This window comes from Heteronotia binoei, chromosome 21 (assembly GCF_032191835.1).
Source record: "Heteronotia binoei isolate CCM8104 ecotype False Entrance Well chromosome 21, APGP_CSIRO_Hbin_v1, whole genome shotgun sequence".
Classification (NCBI taxonomy): domain Eukaryota; kingdom Metazoa; phylum Chordata; class Lepidosauria; order Squamata; family Gekkonidae; genus Heteronotia; species Heteronotia binoei.
The window spans coordinates 12,952,751-12,970,887 of NC_083243.1; the positions used below are offsets into that span (position 1 = coordinate 12,952,751).

An 18,137-nucleotide genomic window follows, 5' to 3' on the forward strand; every position below is an offset into this window, starting at 1 on the left:
CCACCAGAAGTGGCTTTTAAATCACGCAGGCAAATTCAAGACCCTCGGGAAGGATGACGTTCAGGCCTGACCGTGCTACAGACCTGTTTCTTCATCTCGCTCTCCAACTAAATCTGGCTTTCTAACACAACCTACCAAGCTTCTCCGTTGGCCCTTGACTCCCAGAAAACAAAAACACACCCAGAGGCAGAGAGAAAGCTGAATCCATTTCCAAGGTAACTCATTTACAATTTTTTTTTCCATCTCTACCCTTGGTCGGTCCGGTTAAACATTGACCTGATCGAGGCATTTCCTGGTGTGAAGGAATTAGAGTTTAGTAGGCACTGAATGTGAAGTCTCCCAGAATGTTCTGGGAGATCAACATTCAGTAATATATAACGGGATTTCTGAAGACTTTTTAACCCACTACTATATCTACCCACCCATGATTAACCTTTAATGTGTTCACCCTGCTTCCATTTACCAGACACAGCCTCTATGTTTTATAAGAACATGAGAAGAGCCGTGCTGGTTCAGACCAACAGTCCATCTAGCCCAGCATCCTGTCTCACTGGGTGGCCAACCGGTTCTCTGAAGGGCCAACAACATGGCACAGAGGCCAAGGCCTTTCCCTGATATGAACATGAGAAGAGCCCTGCTGGATCAGACCAATAGTCCATCTCGTCCAGCCTCCTGTCTCACACAGTGGCCAATCAGTTCCTCTGGAGGACCAACAACAGGGTGTAGAGGCCAAGGCTTTCATTAGAACAACAGAAGAGCCCTGCTGGATCAGACCAGTGGTCCATCTAGTCCAGCATCCTGTCTCACACAATGGACAAGCAGTTCCTCTGGAGGGCCAACAACAGGGCAGAGAGGCTGAGGCCTTCATTAGAACATCAGAAGAGCCCTGTTGCATCAGTCCAGTGGTCCATCTAGTCCAGCATCCTGTCTCACACAATGGACAAGCAGTTCCTCTGGAGGGCCAACAACAGGGCAGAGAGGCTGAGGCCTTCATTAGAACATCAGAAGAGCCCTGTTGCATCAGTCCAGTGGTCCATCTAGTCCAGCATCCTGTCTCACACAGTGGCCAGCCAGTTCCTCTGGATGGCCAACAACAGGGCAGAGAGGCTGAGGCCTTCATAAGAATATCAGAAGAGCCCTGCTGGATCAGACCAGTGAGGGTCCATCTAGTCCAGCCTCCTGTCTCACACAGTGGCCAGCCAGTTCCTCTGGAAGGCCCACAACAGGGCAGAGAGGCAGAGGCCTTCATAAGAATATCAGAAGAGCCCTGCTGGATCAGACCAGTGGTCCATCTAGTCCAGCCTCCTGTCTCACACAGTGGCCAGCCAGTTCCTCTGGAGGGCCCACAACAGGGCAGAGAGGCTTTCATAAGAACGTCAGAAGAGCCCTGCTGAATCAGAGCAGTGAGGGTCCATCTAGCCCTGCATCCTTTCATTGAGCTCTCCTCTAGATTAAAATTTAGGGAATCCCGTCATTCTGTTTTCTCCCTGAATGGACCAAAAGGAGGGTTGCCATCTCTGGGTTGGGAAATACCTGGAGATTTCGGGGGATGGAGCCTGAGGAAGGCGGGGTATGGGGAGAGGCGGGACTTGAGTGGGATACAATGCCATGGTGTCTGCCTCCCAACGCAGCTGCTTTCTCCAAGTGAACTGATTGTTGTTACTTCTAAGTAGGTTGGCCAACTTAGGATCAACCCCCTGAGGTGGGCCAACTTAGGCAACGGCCTCCCGAAATAAGAACTCCTGATCTTTCTTTAAGGCATCCTTATTTTACAGTTACATTTAAAGATGGCATACATTATAAATTCATGTTAGTTTAAATCTTGGTTGTCATGACATCTCCCAAAGGATGCTGGGAGATGTGGTTTGATGAGGTTTCACAGCTTTCTTGATTAAGTCATACTAGTTCGCCAGCAGAGGAAGGGAGGGACAGCGGTCCTGACCAGTTAGGGTTGCCAAGTCCGACTCAAGAAATATCTGGGGACTTTGGGGGTGGAGCCAGGAGCAAGGTTGTGACAAGCACATTTGAACTCTGAAGGAAGTTCTGGCCATCACATTTAAAGGGACCGCATGCCTTTTTAGTGCCTTCCCTCCACTGGAAATAATGGACAGGGGCATCACAGGGGTTCCAATTCTATGAGCCCCCAAAGAAGGTGCCCCATCCTTCATTATTTCCAATGGAGGGAAGGCATTTAAAAGGTGTGCGGTCCCTTTAAATGTGATGGCCAGAATTCGCTTTGGAGTTCAGTCATGCTGGTCACACCCTTGCTCCTGGCTCTGCCCCCAATGTCTCCTGGCTCCACCCCAAAGTCCCCAGATATTTCTTGAATTGGACTTGGCAACCCTATTAGCTTCTGAGATCTGCCGAGATCAGGCTAGCCTGGGCCATCCAGCTCAGTAGTGATATAACGTCACTACTAACGAACTAAGTTTGCATGTAATCGCAGCTAGACCAACAAGATTTAGGGAGTATAGGATTTCAAGAATTTAATCTCCCTTTGTCAGATACTTGGTCTCAGAGCTTTTTTTGGTAGCAGGAGCTCCTTTGCCTATTAGGCCACATACCCCTGATGTAGCCAATCCTCCAAAAGCTTACAGGACTCTTAGTACGGGGCCAATGCCATGCTGGGAATTATTAGGAAGGGAATTGAAAACAAATCAGCCAGTATCATAATGCCCCTGTATAAATCAATGGTGTGGCCTCATTTGGAATACTGTGTGCAATTCACAGCACCTCAAAAAGGATATTATAGCATTGGAAAAAGTGCAGAAAAGGGCAACTAGAATGATTAAAGGTTTGGAACACTTTCCTTATGAAGAAAGGTTAAAACGCTTGGGGCTCTTTAGCTTGGCGAAACGTCGACTACGTGGTGACAGGGGTTTACAAGATTATGCATGCGATAGAGAAGGTAGAGAAAGAAGTCCTTTTCTCCCTTTCTCACAATGCAAGAACTCGTGGGCATTCGAAGAAATTGCTGAGCAGTCAGATTAAAACGGATAAAAGGAAGTACTTCTTCACCCAAAAAGGGTGATTAACATGTGGAATTCACTGCCACAGGAGGTGGTGGCGGCTACAAGCATAGCCAGCTTTAAGAGGGGATTGGGTAAAAATATGGAGCAGAGGTCCATCAGTGGCTATTAGCCACAGTGTGTATATATATATATATATATATATATATATATATATATATATATATATATATATATATATATATATATATATATATATATATATATATGTGTGTGTGTGTGTGTGTGTGTGTGTGTGTATACACACACACACATATATTGGCCACTGTGTGACACAGAGTGTTGGACTGGATGGGCCATTGGCCTGATCCAACATGGCTTCTCTTATGTTCTTAAGTGTGACACAGAGTGTTGGACTGGATGGGCCATTGGCCTAATCCAACATGGCTTCTCTTATGTTCTTATGTACTGTAAGCTCCAGGAGGACTGGCTGCATCAGGGGTGTGTGGCCTAATAGGCAAAGGAGTACCTGCTACCGGAAAAAAAGAAAAGCTCTGCTTTGCCTCTTGAAGTTTGTACTCTGGAAAAACTGTTGATCTTTAAGGTGTTACTGAACTCAAATCTAGGTGTTAGACCAACATGATAAGAAGAAAGAGGAGGAGGAGGCTTTTATATCCCACTTTTCTCTACCTTAAAGAATCTCAAAGCAGCTTACAATCACCTTTCCCTTCTTCTATCATGTCCCCCCCCCCCAGTCGACTCTTTTCTTAAATGGAAAAGTCACAGTCTAAGTTAAACAGAATTTGATCTGAGAAATTGTTTCCTTCAAAAATTCATGTCAGAGCATTGAGGGAGACCCTTTATCAGCTAAGCACAACAATCGCACTGCATTAAAAAAATCTCCGAAGGATCAAACAGCATTGGGAAAGATCTGGGCTTAATGTCACTGTCTGGGATTACAGCACACGATACAAGATGTAATCAGAATCATTAGGCCTTGCTGGGAGGCTAATCTGTGTGCCCATCACATGTGCGCCATGGATAGCGGCTCCCCCTGCAGCAGCAACCTGCTTCATACAGTTCCTATTGTGGCAGCTCCCTAGTCAGTCTTTCAGAAATGTCCTGGGCTGGATTTCCTGGGCTGGTTTCAAGCTGGCTTTATTCATGACACGTTTTGTTTCTCTGGTGACGGGGAGCCGCTTGATGAGCCCTCCTGCGCCAAAAGGACGTAATCGCACGGCTGTCTCGTTGCTGAAATGGTCTATTATTTTGCCTGGAGCGCTCAGACAGGTTCCAAGCGACAAAGAATTAAGTTAGCAGATTGGTTCCTTTTCCCAGATGACAGGGGAGCTACATTCAGCTCGCTCAGGCAGAGGGGGAATTCGGAGCCTTCCTGAGATTACCCTAATAATTTCGATTAACAGCTAAAAGGAGAAAACTACCACGGAAGAAGGGGTTTCAGCGTGAACACAACCCAACAAATACCGCGACAAACAGCACCGCTGGAAAAACAACAATAAATATGTTTAAATCCTTATATCATTTAAACCAGTGTATATAATGTCATCATATCTTCCCTCCAAAGAAATTACAATTACGATTCGTCACAAATCAGTCGCTTCCACAGTTTCCAATAGAGGGTTTAATAGTCTTCAAAGGGTGGGAGGGACGGTGGCTCAGTGGTAGAGCATCTGCTTGGGAAGCAGAAGGTTCCCAGGTTCAATCCCCGGCATCTCCAAAAAAGGGTCCAGGTAAATAGGTGTGAAAAACCTCAGCTTGAGCCCCTGGAGAGCCGCTGCCAGTCTGAGAAGACAAGACTGACTTTGGTGGACAGAGGGTCTGATTCAGTATAAGGCAGCTTCATATGTTCATATGTTCTTCATATATGTTAATTCCTTCCTTCCGTGATTAAAGTTCCTAATACAGTCCATGAAAAGTTCGGACATTCTTTCAAGTTGGAAGGACCAGGAGAACCTATTGATATTAATGTAAGCAATGAACCTTGAGTTTGTGACTGATTTCGCACTCACCTCACACCGCTTTCACGCAGCGCGGCGTCCTCCCGATTTCCCACTATTTGCATCAGGGCTGCAGCAAACATCGCGGGTTTTTGTGCGGCAAACGGAAACTGGTTTTTTAGCGGTTTCCGTTCGCTACGCGAAAACTGTGATGTTTGCTGCAGCCCTGGCACAAATAGTGGGAAATCGGGAGGACGACGTGCTGAGAAGACGGATGTGAGAGCAGCGTAAGGGTGAGGGCAAAATCGATCTGTCATTAAAATCAGGTTCTGATTTTAACTGAAGAAGACCAGCATTGAAACGTCTTGAAATCTAGAAGGGACATCTTATGAAGGCTGTAACGATTTCCTGGTCCTTCCCACTGGAAAGAATTTCAGGACTTTCCATGGACTGTATGATGAACTTTAATCACTGAAGGAGGGAATTGTCAGCCCCACTCACCTCACAGGGTGTCTGCTTTGGGGGCGGAAGGGAAAGGAGATTGTGAACCGCTCTGAGACTCTGTCCTTGGAAGGGCAGCTGCTGGGAGAGCCCTCTCCAGCCCCACCCACCTCACAGGGTATCTTTGTGAGGGAGGAAGGGAAAGGAGATTGTAGGCCGCTCTGAGACTCTGTCCTTGGAAGGGCAGCTGCTGGGAGAGCCCTCTCCAGCCCCACCCACATCACAGGGTGTCTGTTGTGAGGGAGGAAGGGAAAGGAGATTGTAGGCCGCTCAAAGACTCTGTCCTTGGAAGGGCAGCTGCTGGGAGAGCCCTCTCAGCCCCACCCACCTCACAGGGTGTCTGTTGTGAGGGAGGAAGGGAAAGGAGATGGTAGGCCGCTCTGAGACGCTGTCCTTGGAAGGGCAGCTGTTGGGAGAGCCCTCTCAGCCCCACCCACCTCACAGGGTGTCTGTTGTGGGGGAGGAAGGAAAAGGAGATGGTAAGCCGCTCTGAGTCTCTGATTCCGAGAGAAGGGCGGGGTATAAATCTGCAATTCTTCTTCTTCTGCCAGTAGCTTTTAAAAAAATTACAGAAACAGGGTTTCTTTTCTTAAGAAAAGGAATTTATTCCCATTTATATGCATCTGCGCTCAGATCTATGTATAAATGCAAACAGTTCTGTACAGATGTGTTCAGCGTGGAGTCGACAGGCCCTCTCTGGCTTTAGATAATCTGTCCGTTTTTAGCATACAGGTCGGCGAGAAGTTTTTTTTTTTTTAAATCAAATCTTATTCACAGAATATACATTCCTGCGGAGCGAAAAGGGTTGCCAGTCCTAAGCCAGCGGGATCGACACTGTCCCGTTGGCTCTGCTTCGACTCCTGAAAGGCATGCTGGAGTCCGTGACGTCCTCAGGGTGGTCTTCGCTTTTCTTCTCCTTCAGGCTGTTGATGAATCTGAGGGTGATCTCGTCCCATTCCTCCGGAAGTAGCATCAGCAGGAACCCCAGGCAGATGGTGACGGTTGCTCCCAGCCGCACGGCGCTGAAGATCTTTTCGTCTTTGAGCAGATCGACAGCTGCGGCAAAGGGGGAGAAAAAAGGTCAGGGGTGTCAAATTTGTGGCCCAGGGGCCAAATGAGGCCCCCGGAGGGCTCCTATCCGGCCCCCGAGCAACTGGCTGCCACCTGCTTCCTTCTCCCTCTTTCTTGCTTCCTTCTGCATCACGGCTTGCTTTGCCAAGCTTGCTCAATTCCACAGGAGCTGCAGAGCAAGCCTCTATTTTCTCCATTGGCTGAGGCTCCTCCCTTGGGGAGGAAGGGGGGGAGGGAGAGCTTGCTTTGCCAGTCTCTCTCAATTGCACAGCAGAGCTACTGATCCAAGCCTCTCTTCCTTCTATTGGCTGAGGCTCCTCCCTCTCCTGGTCCCCTGAGGAAGGAAGGAAAGAGCCCGAGCTTACTTTCCTCAGTTCCCTGGATCCCGTGAGAGAGATACAAAGAAAGCACCTTTAAGACCAACAAGTGCTAATGTTTTAAGAAAGTTTTATTTAAGTTTTCTTTTTTAAACAATCTTTAATTGTGCTTGTCTGTGTTCTTTATAAAATTTATATCTCTGCTACCTAATCTTAAATAGGTACACACGTGGCCCCATCTAACATGGCCCGGCCAACAAGATCTCATTTATGTCAGATCCAGCCCTTATAACAAATGAGGTCACCCCCCCCCCCCCGGCTTACGTTTTAGGACAAAATGTGATGGTCAGACAGGGGCTGCCTCTCATTTGGGGGAGGAAAAAAATTCCTCCACCTCCTTTTTGTGTCTCTTTGTGTCATGAGTCAGCCAGGTCTCAGTGTAGGGAGGGCTCCTCAGGAGAAGAGGAGCCCCATGTAGCCATCTCCGAGTTAGCAGAAGCCGGCAAGCAGGAAGATGAGTTGCAGGCTGGCCAGGATTCACAATCAACAGCTGGTGCAGAGTCACCAACACCCTCCAGCCCTGATTCAGCAGGTGAAACTCAGTTGGCCATTCCCAGCCCTCCAGTATCACCCACACCCTTAGAGCACCACAGATGGAAGTTAAGAACAGAGCTACAGGAGAGACGGCAAAGTGCATACCTCCTGGCCTGACACCAAGTGCTTCCTGATAACGAAGATGAGTAGTTGCAGGATTATTCCTGAGCAGCTGTCTGCAAGCTTGGCCCTTAAGTGTGTGGCCATAAAAACCAGCTAAGGGAAGCTGTTAGGCATGGATGCAATGTGTACAACAGATGCTCAACCCCACAGACTTTCTGGAATCTGATCTTTGGACTGAACAACTCTTCCTTGCCTGACTTCTAGTACCTGATACTCTGCGCCTGCTAGTCAGTACAATGTGTGTGTGAAGTGCTGTCAAATGGCTTCCAACTTATGTTGACCCTTTGAATTAATTTCCTCCCAAACGTCTGTGTTTGTTGCTGTAATTGCACCTAATAGACAGAGTTAGGCCAGGCTTTCCAGTTAAACCACAGAGTTTTGGGTAAATCCTAGAAGACTGCATCGGTACGATAACATCACTTCCGGTTTTGTGCTAGAAGTGATGTCACATGTTGGTACAATGCAAAAAAAAAAAAGCCCCGTATTTTCCCTCCTCATCTGCCTGGCCTGCTGTGGTGGAGAACAGCAGGTCCAGGAAACACAGATTTGGACTTGGGTCTCCCTAATCGAAGTTTGATAGCAACCCCATTGAGCAGAGTGGTAAAGCTGCAGTACTGCAGTCCGAGCTCTGTGCTCATGACCTGAGTTCGATCCTGGCAGAAGCTGGGTTCAGGGAGCCGGCTCCAGGTTGACTCAGCCTTCCATCCTTTCGAGTTCGGTAAAAAGGAGCCCCCAGTTTGCGGGGGGGGGGGGGAAGTGTGGATGTATCATAATGCCCCTGTATAAATCGATGCTGCAGTCTCATTTGGAATACTGTGTACACCACACCTCAAAAAGGATATTATAGCATTGGAAAAAGTGCAGAAAAGGGCAACTAGAATGATTAAAGTGTTGGAACACCTTCCCTATGAAGAAAGGTTAAAACGCTTGGGGCTCTTTAGTTTGGAGAAACATCGACTGCGGGGTGACATGATAGAGGTTTATAAGATTATGCATGGGATGGAGAAAGTAGAGAAAGAAGTCCTTTTCTCCCTTTCTCACAATACAAGAACTCGTGGGCATTCGATGAAATTGCTGAGCAGTAGGGTTAAAATGGATAAAAGGAAGTACTTCTTCACCCAAAGGGTGATTAACATGTGGAATTCACTGCCACAGGAGGTGGCGGCGGCTACAAGCCTAGCCAGCTTCAAGAGGGGGTTAGATAAAAATATGGAGCATAGGTCCATCAGTGGCTATTAGCCACAGTGTGTGTGTGTGTATATAAATTTTTTGGTCACTGTGTGACAGAGTGTTAGACTGGATGGGCCATTGGCCTGATCCAGCATGGCTTCTCTTATGTTCTTATGTGTGACACAGAGTGTTGGACTGGATGGGCCATTGGCCTGATCCAGCATGGCTTCTCTTATGTTCTTATGTGTGACACAGAGTGTTGGACTGGATGGGCCATTGGCCTGATCCAGCATGGCTTCTCTTATGTTCTTATGTGTGACACAGTGTTGGACTGATGGGTCATTGGACTGATCCAACATGGCTTCTCTTATGTTCTTATGACTGGAGAAGGCAATGGCAAACCACCCCATAAAAGTCTACCGTGAAAACGTCGTGATGCGACATCACCCCAGAGTCGGCTACAACTGGTGCTTGCACAGGGGACTACCTTTACCTTTTTACCTTTAATCACAGTTTGGCACTTCAACCGATTAATACCTAGCCCTTGCTTTCAGCAGATGCTCTTATACCTTTTTGAAGCAATCCAACATCTACATCAGGCATACCTGCATTGCCGGGAACGCTCAGCACCGTCCCGATCGATATTAAGATGGGGTACGTCAGCACGACGCCAACATTCACCAAAATGTTAAAAGCTGCAACAAAAAAGAGCCAAGCGTGAGATTCCGAAGAAGGCTCTTCTGCAGTAGCAGACTCAGAACCTGCAAGGAAATGTCTGTATTGAAGTGTTCAAGCTTTGGATTAAAAGAAACCCACAAGAAGGGATACTGTGGGACGCCACTGTATGTTACCGCAGGGGTCCACAATGTGGTGACTGCTGACACCTGGCCCTGTTGGTGGACCTCCTGATGGCCCCTGGCTTTGGGACACTGGGTGAAAGAGTATTGGACTGGATGGGCCATTGGCCTGATCCAAGATGGCTTCTCTTCTGTTCTTTGGTCCGGGGCAGTGATGCTCTGTATTTGTGGTGCTTGGCGGGGGAGGACTGTGGGAGGGCTTCAAGTGTCCTGGCCCCACTGATGGACCTCCTGATGGCACCTGGTTTTTTGGCCACTTTGTGACACAGAGTGTTGGACTGGATGGGCCATTGGCCTGATCCAACATGGCTTCTCTTATGTTCTTATGTGACACAGGGTGTTGGGCTGGATGGGCCATTGGCCTGATCCAACATGGCTTCTCTAATGTTCTTATGTGTGACACAGAGTGTTGAACTGGATGGGCCATTGGCCTGATCCAACATGGCTTCTCTTGTGTTCTTATGTCTGTGGCAGGGATGCTCAGACTTCTTGGTGCTTGGGGGGTGGCAACAGTGGGAAGGCTTCTGAGTTCTGGCCCTGCTGGTGAACCTCCTGATGCCCTCTGGGTTTTGGTCACTGTGTAACAAAGAGTACTGGCCTGGATGGGCCATTGGCCTGATCTTATGTTCTTTGGTCCGGGGCAGTGATGCTCTGTATTCGTGGTGCTTGGCGGGAGAGGACTGTGGGAGGGCTTCAAGTGTCCTGGCCCCACTGATGGACCTGATGGCACCTGGTTTTTTGGCCACTGTGTGACACAGAGTGTTGGACTGGATGGGCCATTGACCTGATCCAACATGGCTTCTCTTGTGTTCTTATGTCTGGGGCAGGGATGCTAAGACTTCTTGGTGCTTGGGGGGGCAGCAACAGTGGGAAGGCTTCTGGAGTTCTGGCCCTGCTGGTGGACCTCCTGATGCCCCCTGGGTTTTGGTTACTGTGTAACATAGAGTACTGGCCTGGATGGGCCATTGGCTTCTCTTGTGTTCATATGTTTGGGGCAGTGATGCTCTGTGTTCTTGGTGGGGGGCACAGTTGGAGGGCTTCTAGTGTCTTGGCCCCACTGCTGGCAGTCCTCATTGAGATTTTAAATTGTGGTCCTTTATGAGTCTTTTTGGGGATGGAATTCTAGCTGGAACTCCTTTGCATATTGACCAATCCTCCAAGAGCTTAAAACATTTAAAATAAAATAAATAAGTGCTGACAGGCTGCCCGGTCCATCCCAGCCCATGGTGTGTGTGGGGGGGGGGGAGCACGATGTTTGGTGCCATCTCCAGATTGGAAAATTCCTGGAGATTTGGGGGTAGAGCCAGGGGGAAGACAGGGACCTTGGAGAGGGGCTACAAGGCCATAGAGCAGGGGTGGCCAAACTTGCTTCATGTAAGAGCCACATAGAATAAATGTCAGATGTTTGAGAGCCACAAGACAAGAATGTCAGATGATTGAGAGAGGGAGGAAGGAAGGAAGGGTGGGAGGGAGGGAAGGAAGGAAGGAGGGAAGGGGAGGGAGGGAGGAAGGGGAGGGAAAGAAGGAAGGAGAGGGAGGAAGGGTTGGTAGGAAGGAGAGGAAGGAAGGAAAGAAGGAAAGAAGGAAAGGGTGGAAGGGGAGGGAGGAAGGAGAGAGAGGAAAGAGAGGGAGGGAGGAAGGCAAGGGAGGGAGGAGGGAGGGAAAGAAGGAAGGAAGGAAGGGAGGAAGGAAGGAAGGGAGGAAGGAAGGAAGGGAGGAGGGGGAGGGAGGGGGGAGGAAGGAAGGAGAGGGAGGAAGGGTTGGTATGAAGGAGAGGGAGGAAGGGGAGGGAGGAAGGAAGGAAGGAGAGGGAGGAAGGGTAGGTAGGAAAGAGAGGAAGGGAGGAAGAAGGAAGGGGAGGGAGGAAGGAGAGGGAGGAAGGGTTGGTATGAAGGAGAGGGAGGAAGGGGAGGGAGGAAAGAAGGAAGGAGAGAGAGGGAGGAAGGGTAGGTAGGAAAGAGAGGAAGGGAGGAGGAAGGAAGGGGAGGGAGGAAGGAGAGGGAGGGAGGAAGGGTAGGTAGGAAGGAAGGAAGGAAGGGGAGAGGGAGGAGGGGGAGGGAGGAAGGAAGGAAGGATAGGAGGAAGGGGAGGGAGGAAGGGGAGAGGGAGGAGGGGGAGTGAGGGAAGGGAGGAAGGGGAGGGAGAGAAGGAAGGAAGGAGAGGGAGGGGAGGGAAATAAGGAAGGAGAGGGAGGAAGGGGAGGGAGGGGAAAAGGAAGAAAGAAGAGAGGAAGGGGAGGGAGGGAAGGAAGGAGAAGGTGGAAGGGAAGGGAAGAAGGAAGGAAGGAGAGAGGAAGGGGAGGGAGGGAAGCAAGGAGAGGGCGGAAGGGAAGGGAAGAAGGAAGAAGAGGGAGGGAGGGAGGAAGGAAGGAAGGAAGGAAGGAAGGAAGGAAGGAAGGAAGGAAGGAAGGAAGGAAGGAAGGAAGGAAGGAAGGAAGGAGAGGGAGGATTACCTAAGTGACTTCCACCATCTGTTGAAATAGCACCAGAATGTTAATTTTAGTAATTTTAGAATCTTAATTAAACTGTTAAACTAGCTATTGCTTTTAAATATTTATTGTATAATTTGCTGTATTTGATTTGATGTTGTTAGCCGCCCTGAGCCTGCTTTGGCGGGGAGGGCGGGATGTAAATAAAATGATTGGATTGAGTGATTGATTGAGTGATTGATTGATTGAGGATGGGGAGGGAGGAAGGGAAGAAGGAAGGGAGGAGAGAGGAAGGGGAGGGAGGGAGGGAAGGAAGGAAGGAGAGGGAGGAAGGGAAGGGAGGGAGGGGAGAGGGAGGAGGGGGAGAGAGAGAAGGAAGGAAGGAGAGGGAGGAAGTGGAGGCAGGAAGGAAGGAGAGGGAGGAAGGAGAGGGATGAAGGAAGGGGAGGGAGGGAAGGAAGGAAGGAAGGAAGGAAGGAAGGGGAGGGAGGAAGGAAGGAAGAAAGGAGAGAGGAAGGGGAGGGAAGGAAGGAAGGGTAAGTAGGAAGGGGAGGAGGAGGAAGGAGAGAGGCAGGAGGGGGAAGGAGGGAAGGAAGGAGAGGGAGGGAAGGGAGAGAAAGAAGGAAGGAGAGGGAGGGGAGGAAAAGAAGGAAGGAAGGAGAGGGAGGGAGGAAGGGTAGGTAGGAAGGAGAGGAAGGAAGGGTAGGTAGGAATGAAGGAAGGATAGAGAGGGAGGAAGGGGAGGGAAGGAAGGAAGGAGAGGGAGGGGAGGGAAAGAAGGAAGGGGAGGGAGGAAGGAAGGAGAGGAAGCAAGGGTAGGGAGGAAGGAGAGGGAGGAAGAGAGGGAGGGACAAAGGGGAGGGAGGGAAGGAAGGACAGGAAGGAAGGACTGGGAAGGAGGGAGGAAGGAGAGAGAGGGAGAGAGGAAGGAAAAAAAATAGATTAGGGGGTAGAGAAGTGGAAAGAAAGCAACTTTAAATACATTTTCCAAGATGCCATCTGGCTTGGCTTGGAGAACTGATTTTAAGGGAGAAATGCCTTCTCCAAACCAGCCAATGGGGCAGTGGAGGCTTTGAGAGCCACACAATATGTGTGAAAGAGCCACATGTGTCTCCTCTCTCAAGCCACAATTTGACCACTCATACCATAGAGTCTAATCTGCAAAGCACCCCTTTTCTCCAGGAGTCCGGATCTCTGTAGTCCAGAGATGAGCTGTTATTCCAGGGAATCCCCAGGTCCCACCTGGAGGCTGGCATCTCCAGCTCCTACTGGTTGAGATCCAACCAACAAATGTTTTATAGAAAAGAAAACTAGCTGGGGAGCTTTCATTGCTGCTTCTCCTTCTTCCGTCTCCACCTACAAAAGCATGAAAAAACCCACCCATGGGGAAAAGCCTGGCTGAAATGAACAAAAAATAAATGCTAGATCTGAAATGCCCGATCAGGCTAGCCTGGGCCACCCAAGGCAGGGAACAGAAGCTCAAGGATTGCACCGCGAAGGAACACGGAAGCCTTTCCGCTCTCGATACTTACCTAGCCAGAGGCCTGCGATGCCGCACAGGTAGCCCCAGGGCACGGCGGAAAAGGGGGACCAGTACTCCACTTTCGTGAAATACAAGATGATGGGCGTAAAGGAGAGGAAGACAAGGTTGAAGAAGCCGAGGGTGGAAATGAAATGGGCGGCTTCCCCGAAGTTGGCACTCCCGAGGAACATCTTGAACAAAACCTAAGAGGGAGAGAGAGAGGAGAAAAATGAAGGGCACAAAAAAAGAAAAGAAAAGAAAAATTTAAGGGAAGAACCCCCCCCCCCCCAAATTGTAACAGCCCACTTTTAGAGAATAAAATCTCGAGAACACAGTTCTCTAGGTTGATTGATTTAATACAGGGGTGTCAAATATGAAATTCGGGGGCCAAATCAGGCCCCTGGAGGGCTCCTATCAGGCCCGCGAGCACCTGGCTGTCATCTGCTTCCTTCATCCTATATCTTGCTTCCTTCTGCATCACAGCTTGCTTGGCAAGCCTTGCTCAATCGCACAGGAGCTACAGAGCAAAACCTCTTTTTATTTTCTCCATTGGCTGAGGCGCCTCCCTTGGGGAGGTAGGGGGGAGGGAGCGCTTGCTTTGCCAGGCTCTCTCAGTTGCACAGCAGAGCTCCTGAGCCAAGCCTCTCTTCCTTCTATTGGCTGAGGTTCCTCCTCCCCCAGTCCCTTGGCGAAGGAAGGGAAGAGCCGGAGCTTCCTTTGCTCAGTTCCCTGGGTCCCATGGGAGAGATACAAAGAAAGCACCTTTAAGACCAATGAGTGCTAAAGTTTGAAGTTTTTTAAATATATATATTTGTGTTTGTCTATGTTCTTTGGTGTAGAGCCAGTTTGGTGTAGTGGTTTAGTGTGCGAACTCTTATCTGGGAGAACCGGGTTTGACTCCCCACTCCTCCACTTGCACCTGCTAGCATGGCCTTGGGTCAGCCATAGCTCTGGCAGAGGTTGTCCTTGAATGGGCAGCTGCTGTGAGAGCCCTCTCAGCCCCACCCACCTCACAGGGTGTCTGTTCTGGGGGAGGAAGGGAAAGGAGATTGTAGGCCGCTCTGAGACACTGTCCTTGAAAGGGCAGCTGCTGTGAGAGCCCTCTCCAGCCCCACTGACCTCACAGGGTGTCTGTTGTGGGGGAGGAAGGGAAAGGAGATTGTGAGCTGCTCTGAGACTCTTCGGAGTGGAGGGCGGGATATAAATCCAATATCTTCATCTACCTCACAGGGTGTCTGTTGTGGGGGAAGAAGGGAAAGGAGATTGTAGGCCGCTCTGAGACTCTTCGGAGTGGAGGGCGGGATATAAATCCAATATCTTCATCTACCTCACAGGGTGTCTGTTGTGGGGGAAGAAGGGAAAGGAGATTGTAGGCCGCTCTGAGACTCTTCGGAGTGGAGGGCGGGATATAAATCCAATATCTTCATCTACCTCACAGGGTGTCTGTTGTGGGGGAAGAAGGGAAAGGAGATTGTAGGCCGCTCTGAGACTCTTCGGAGTGGAGGGCGGGATATAAATCCAATGTCTTCATCTACCTCACAGGGTGTCTGTTGTGGGGGGGGGGGAGGTAAAGGAGATTGTGAGCCGCTCTGAGACTCTTCGAAGTGGAGGGCAGGATATAAATCCAATATCTTCATCTACCTCACAGGGTGTCTGTTGTGGGGGGGGGGGGAGGTAAAGGAGATTGTGAGCCGCTCTGAGACTCTTCGGAGCGGAGGGCAGGATATAAATCCAATATCTTCATCTACCTCACAGGGTGTCTGTTGTGGGGGAGGAAGGGAAAGGAGATTGTGAGCCGCTCTGACACTCTTCGGAGTGGAGGGCGGGATATAAATCCAATATCATCTTCTTCAATATCTTCTTCTTTATAAAATTTATATCTCTGCTCCCTAATCTTAAATAGGCACACACGTGGCCCGGCCCGACAAGGTCTCATTAACGTCAGATCCGTCCTGCATAACAACTAGGTTTGACACCCTGATTTAATGCATGTGCTCTTGTATCCCCCGCCTTTCTCCCCAACGTGGCTTACGTCATTCGCCCTTCTCCATTTCAACCTCACAACAACCCTGTGAGGGAGGGAGGGCTGCCAGCCTCCGGACGGTGCAAGGTTTTTGCGGCTGCACTGGAGAATTGCAGCAAGCGCTTTGAAGCATTCTTGCTGGGTCCTGATTTCGGAAGCGTTAAGCGGGAAGACGCGCCGGTGAAACGGGGACAACAGAGGAACCGCCCGTCACACTAAGGATTCATCATGCACGCCTGCTATTGGTGCACCACTGCACTTTATGAGGTCCTTGTTTCATTATTTGAATTAATTTTGGGACTATTGTCATCTCAGCCATTTTGGACTGCACTCATGAAATAAGTTTTTTGGCTCGTCTTTTGGCTTCCGATTTGAAATATCGCGTGGCTCTCCTGGGATTAGATTTTGAAGTTATTTAAATATTCTACTGTACTTGATAGTTGTTTTCTGTTATTTAGATTTCTCAGGGCTTTTTTTTTTGGTAGCTGGAACTTCTTTGCATATTAGGCCACACCCCCTGATGTAGCCAATCCTCCCAAAGCTTATAGTAGGCGGTGTACAAAGAGCCCTGTAAGGAATTCTAGCAGGACCTCCTTTGCCTATTAGGCCACACACCCCTGATGCAGCCAATCCTCCTGGAGCTTCCAGTAGGCCCTGTACTGAGAGCCCTGTAAGGAATTCTAGCAGGACTTCCTTTGCATATTAGGCCACACACCCCTGATGTAGCCAATCCTCCTGGAGCTTCCAGTAGGCCCTGTACTGAGAGCCCTGTAAGGAATTCTAGCAGGACCTCCTTTGCATATTAGGCCACACACCCCTGATGTAGCCAATCCTCCCAAAGCTTATAGTAGGCCGTGTACAAACAGCCCTGTAAGGAATTCTAGCAGGACCTCCTTTGTCTATTAGGCCACACCCCCCTGATGTAGCCAATCCTCCTGGAGCTTCCAGTAGGCCCTGTACTGAGAGCCCTGTAAGGAATTCTAGCAGGACCTCCTTTGCATATTAGGCCACACACCCCTGATGTAGCCAATCCTCCTGCAGCTTGCAGTAGGCCCTGTACTGAGAGCCCTGTAAGGAATTCTAGCAGGACCTCCTTTGCATATTAGGCCACACACCCCTGATGTAGCCAATCCTCCTGGAGCTTGCAGCAGGCCCTGTACTGAGAGCCCTGTAAGGAATTCTAGCAGGACCTCCTTTGCATATTAGGCCACACACCCCTGATGTAGCCAATCCTCCTGGACCTTCCAGTAGGCCCTGTACTGAGAGCCCTGTAAGGAATTCTAGCAGGACCTCCTTTGCCTATTAGGCCACACACCCCTGATGCAGCCAATCCTCCTGGAGCTTCCAGTAGGCCCTGTACTGAGAGCCCTGTAAGGAATTCTAGCAGGACCTCCTTTGCATATTAGGCCACACACCCCTGATGTAGCCAATCCTCCTGGAGCTTCCAGTAGGCCCTGTACTGAGAGCCCTGTAAGGAATTCTAGCAGGACCTCCTTTGCATATTAGGCCACACACCCCTGATGTAGCCAATCCTCCCAAAGCTTATAGTAGGCCGTGTACAAAGAGCCCTGTAAGGAATTCTAGCAGGACCTCCTTTGCCTATTAGGCCACACCCCCCTGATGTAGCCAATCCTCCTGGAGCTTCCAGTAGGCCCTGTACTGAGAGCCCTGTAAGGAATTCTAGCAGGACCTCCTTTGCATATTAGGCCACACACCCCTGATGTAGCCAATCCTCCTGGACCTTCCAGTAGGCCCTGTACTGAGAGCCCTGTAAGGAATTCTAGCAGGACCTCCTTTGCATATTAGGCCACACACCCCTGATGTAGCCAATCCTCCTGGAGCTTCCAGTAGGCCCTGTACTGAGAGCCCTGTAAGGAATTCTAGCAGGACCTCCTTTGCATATTAGGCCACACACCCCTGATGTAGCCAATCCTCCCAAAGCTTATAGTAGGCCGTGTACAAAGAGCCCTGTAAGGAATTCTAGCAGGACCTCCTTTGCCTATTAGGCCACACCCCCCTGATGTAGCCAATCCTCCTGGAGCTTCCAGTAGGCCCTGTACTGAGAGCCCTGTAAGGAATTCTAGCAGGACCTCCTTTGCATATTAGGCCACACACCCCTGATGTAGCCAATCCTCCTGGAGCTTCCAGTAGGCCCTGTACTGAGAGCCCTGTGAGGAATTCTAGCAGGACCTCCTTTGCATATTAGGCCACACACCCCTGATGTAGCCAATCCTCCTGGAGCTTCCAGTAGGCCCTGTACGAAGAGCCCTGTAAGGAATTCTAGCAGGACCTCCTTTGCATATTAGGCCGCACCCCCCTGATGTAGCCAATCCTCCTGGAGCTTCCAGTAGGCCCTGTACTGAGAGCCCTGTAAGGAATTCTAGCAGGATCTCCTTTGCATATTAGGCCACACACCCCTGATGTAGCCAATCCTCCTGGAGCTTCCAGCAGGCCCTGTACTAAGAGCCCTGTAAGGAATTCTAGCAGGACCTCCTTTGCCTATTAGGCCACACACCCCTGATGTAGCCAATCCTCCCAAAGCTTATAGTAGGCGGTGTACAAAGAGCCCTGTAAGGAATTCTAGCAGGACCTCCTTTGCCTATT

At 49.8% G+C, this 18,137-nt stretch overlaps 1 protein-coding gene across 2 annotated transcripts in view; it reads right to left on the minus strand.

Moving 5' to 3' along the window:
* Positions 1 to 6,008: 6,008 nt before the first annotated feature.
* Positions 6,009 to 18,137, minus strand: part of SLC35F4 (solute carrier family 35 member F4) — a 68,175-nt gene continuing 56,046 nt past the window's right edge. For both annotated transcript variants that reach the window (XM_060263159.1, XM_060263158.1), the window contains exons 6-8: positions 13,521 to 13,713; positions 9,309 to 9,398; positions 6,009 to 6,484 (exon numbers count right to left, since the gene is read on the minus strand). In XM_060263159.1, coding sequence (XP_060119142.1) covers positions 6,243 to 6,484; positions 9,309 to 9,398; positions 13,521 to 13,713 — 525 coding nt within the window. In that variant the 3' untranslated portion in view covers positions 6,009 to 6,242. The remainder of the gene's footprint in view (positions 6,485 to 9,308; positions 9,399 to 13,520; positions 13,714 to 18,137) is intronic.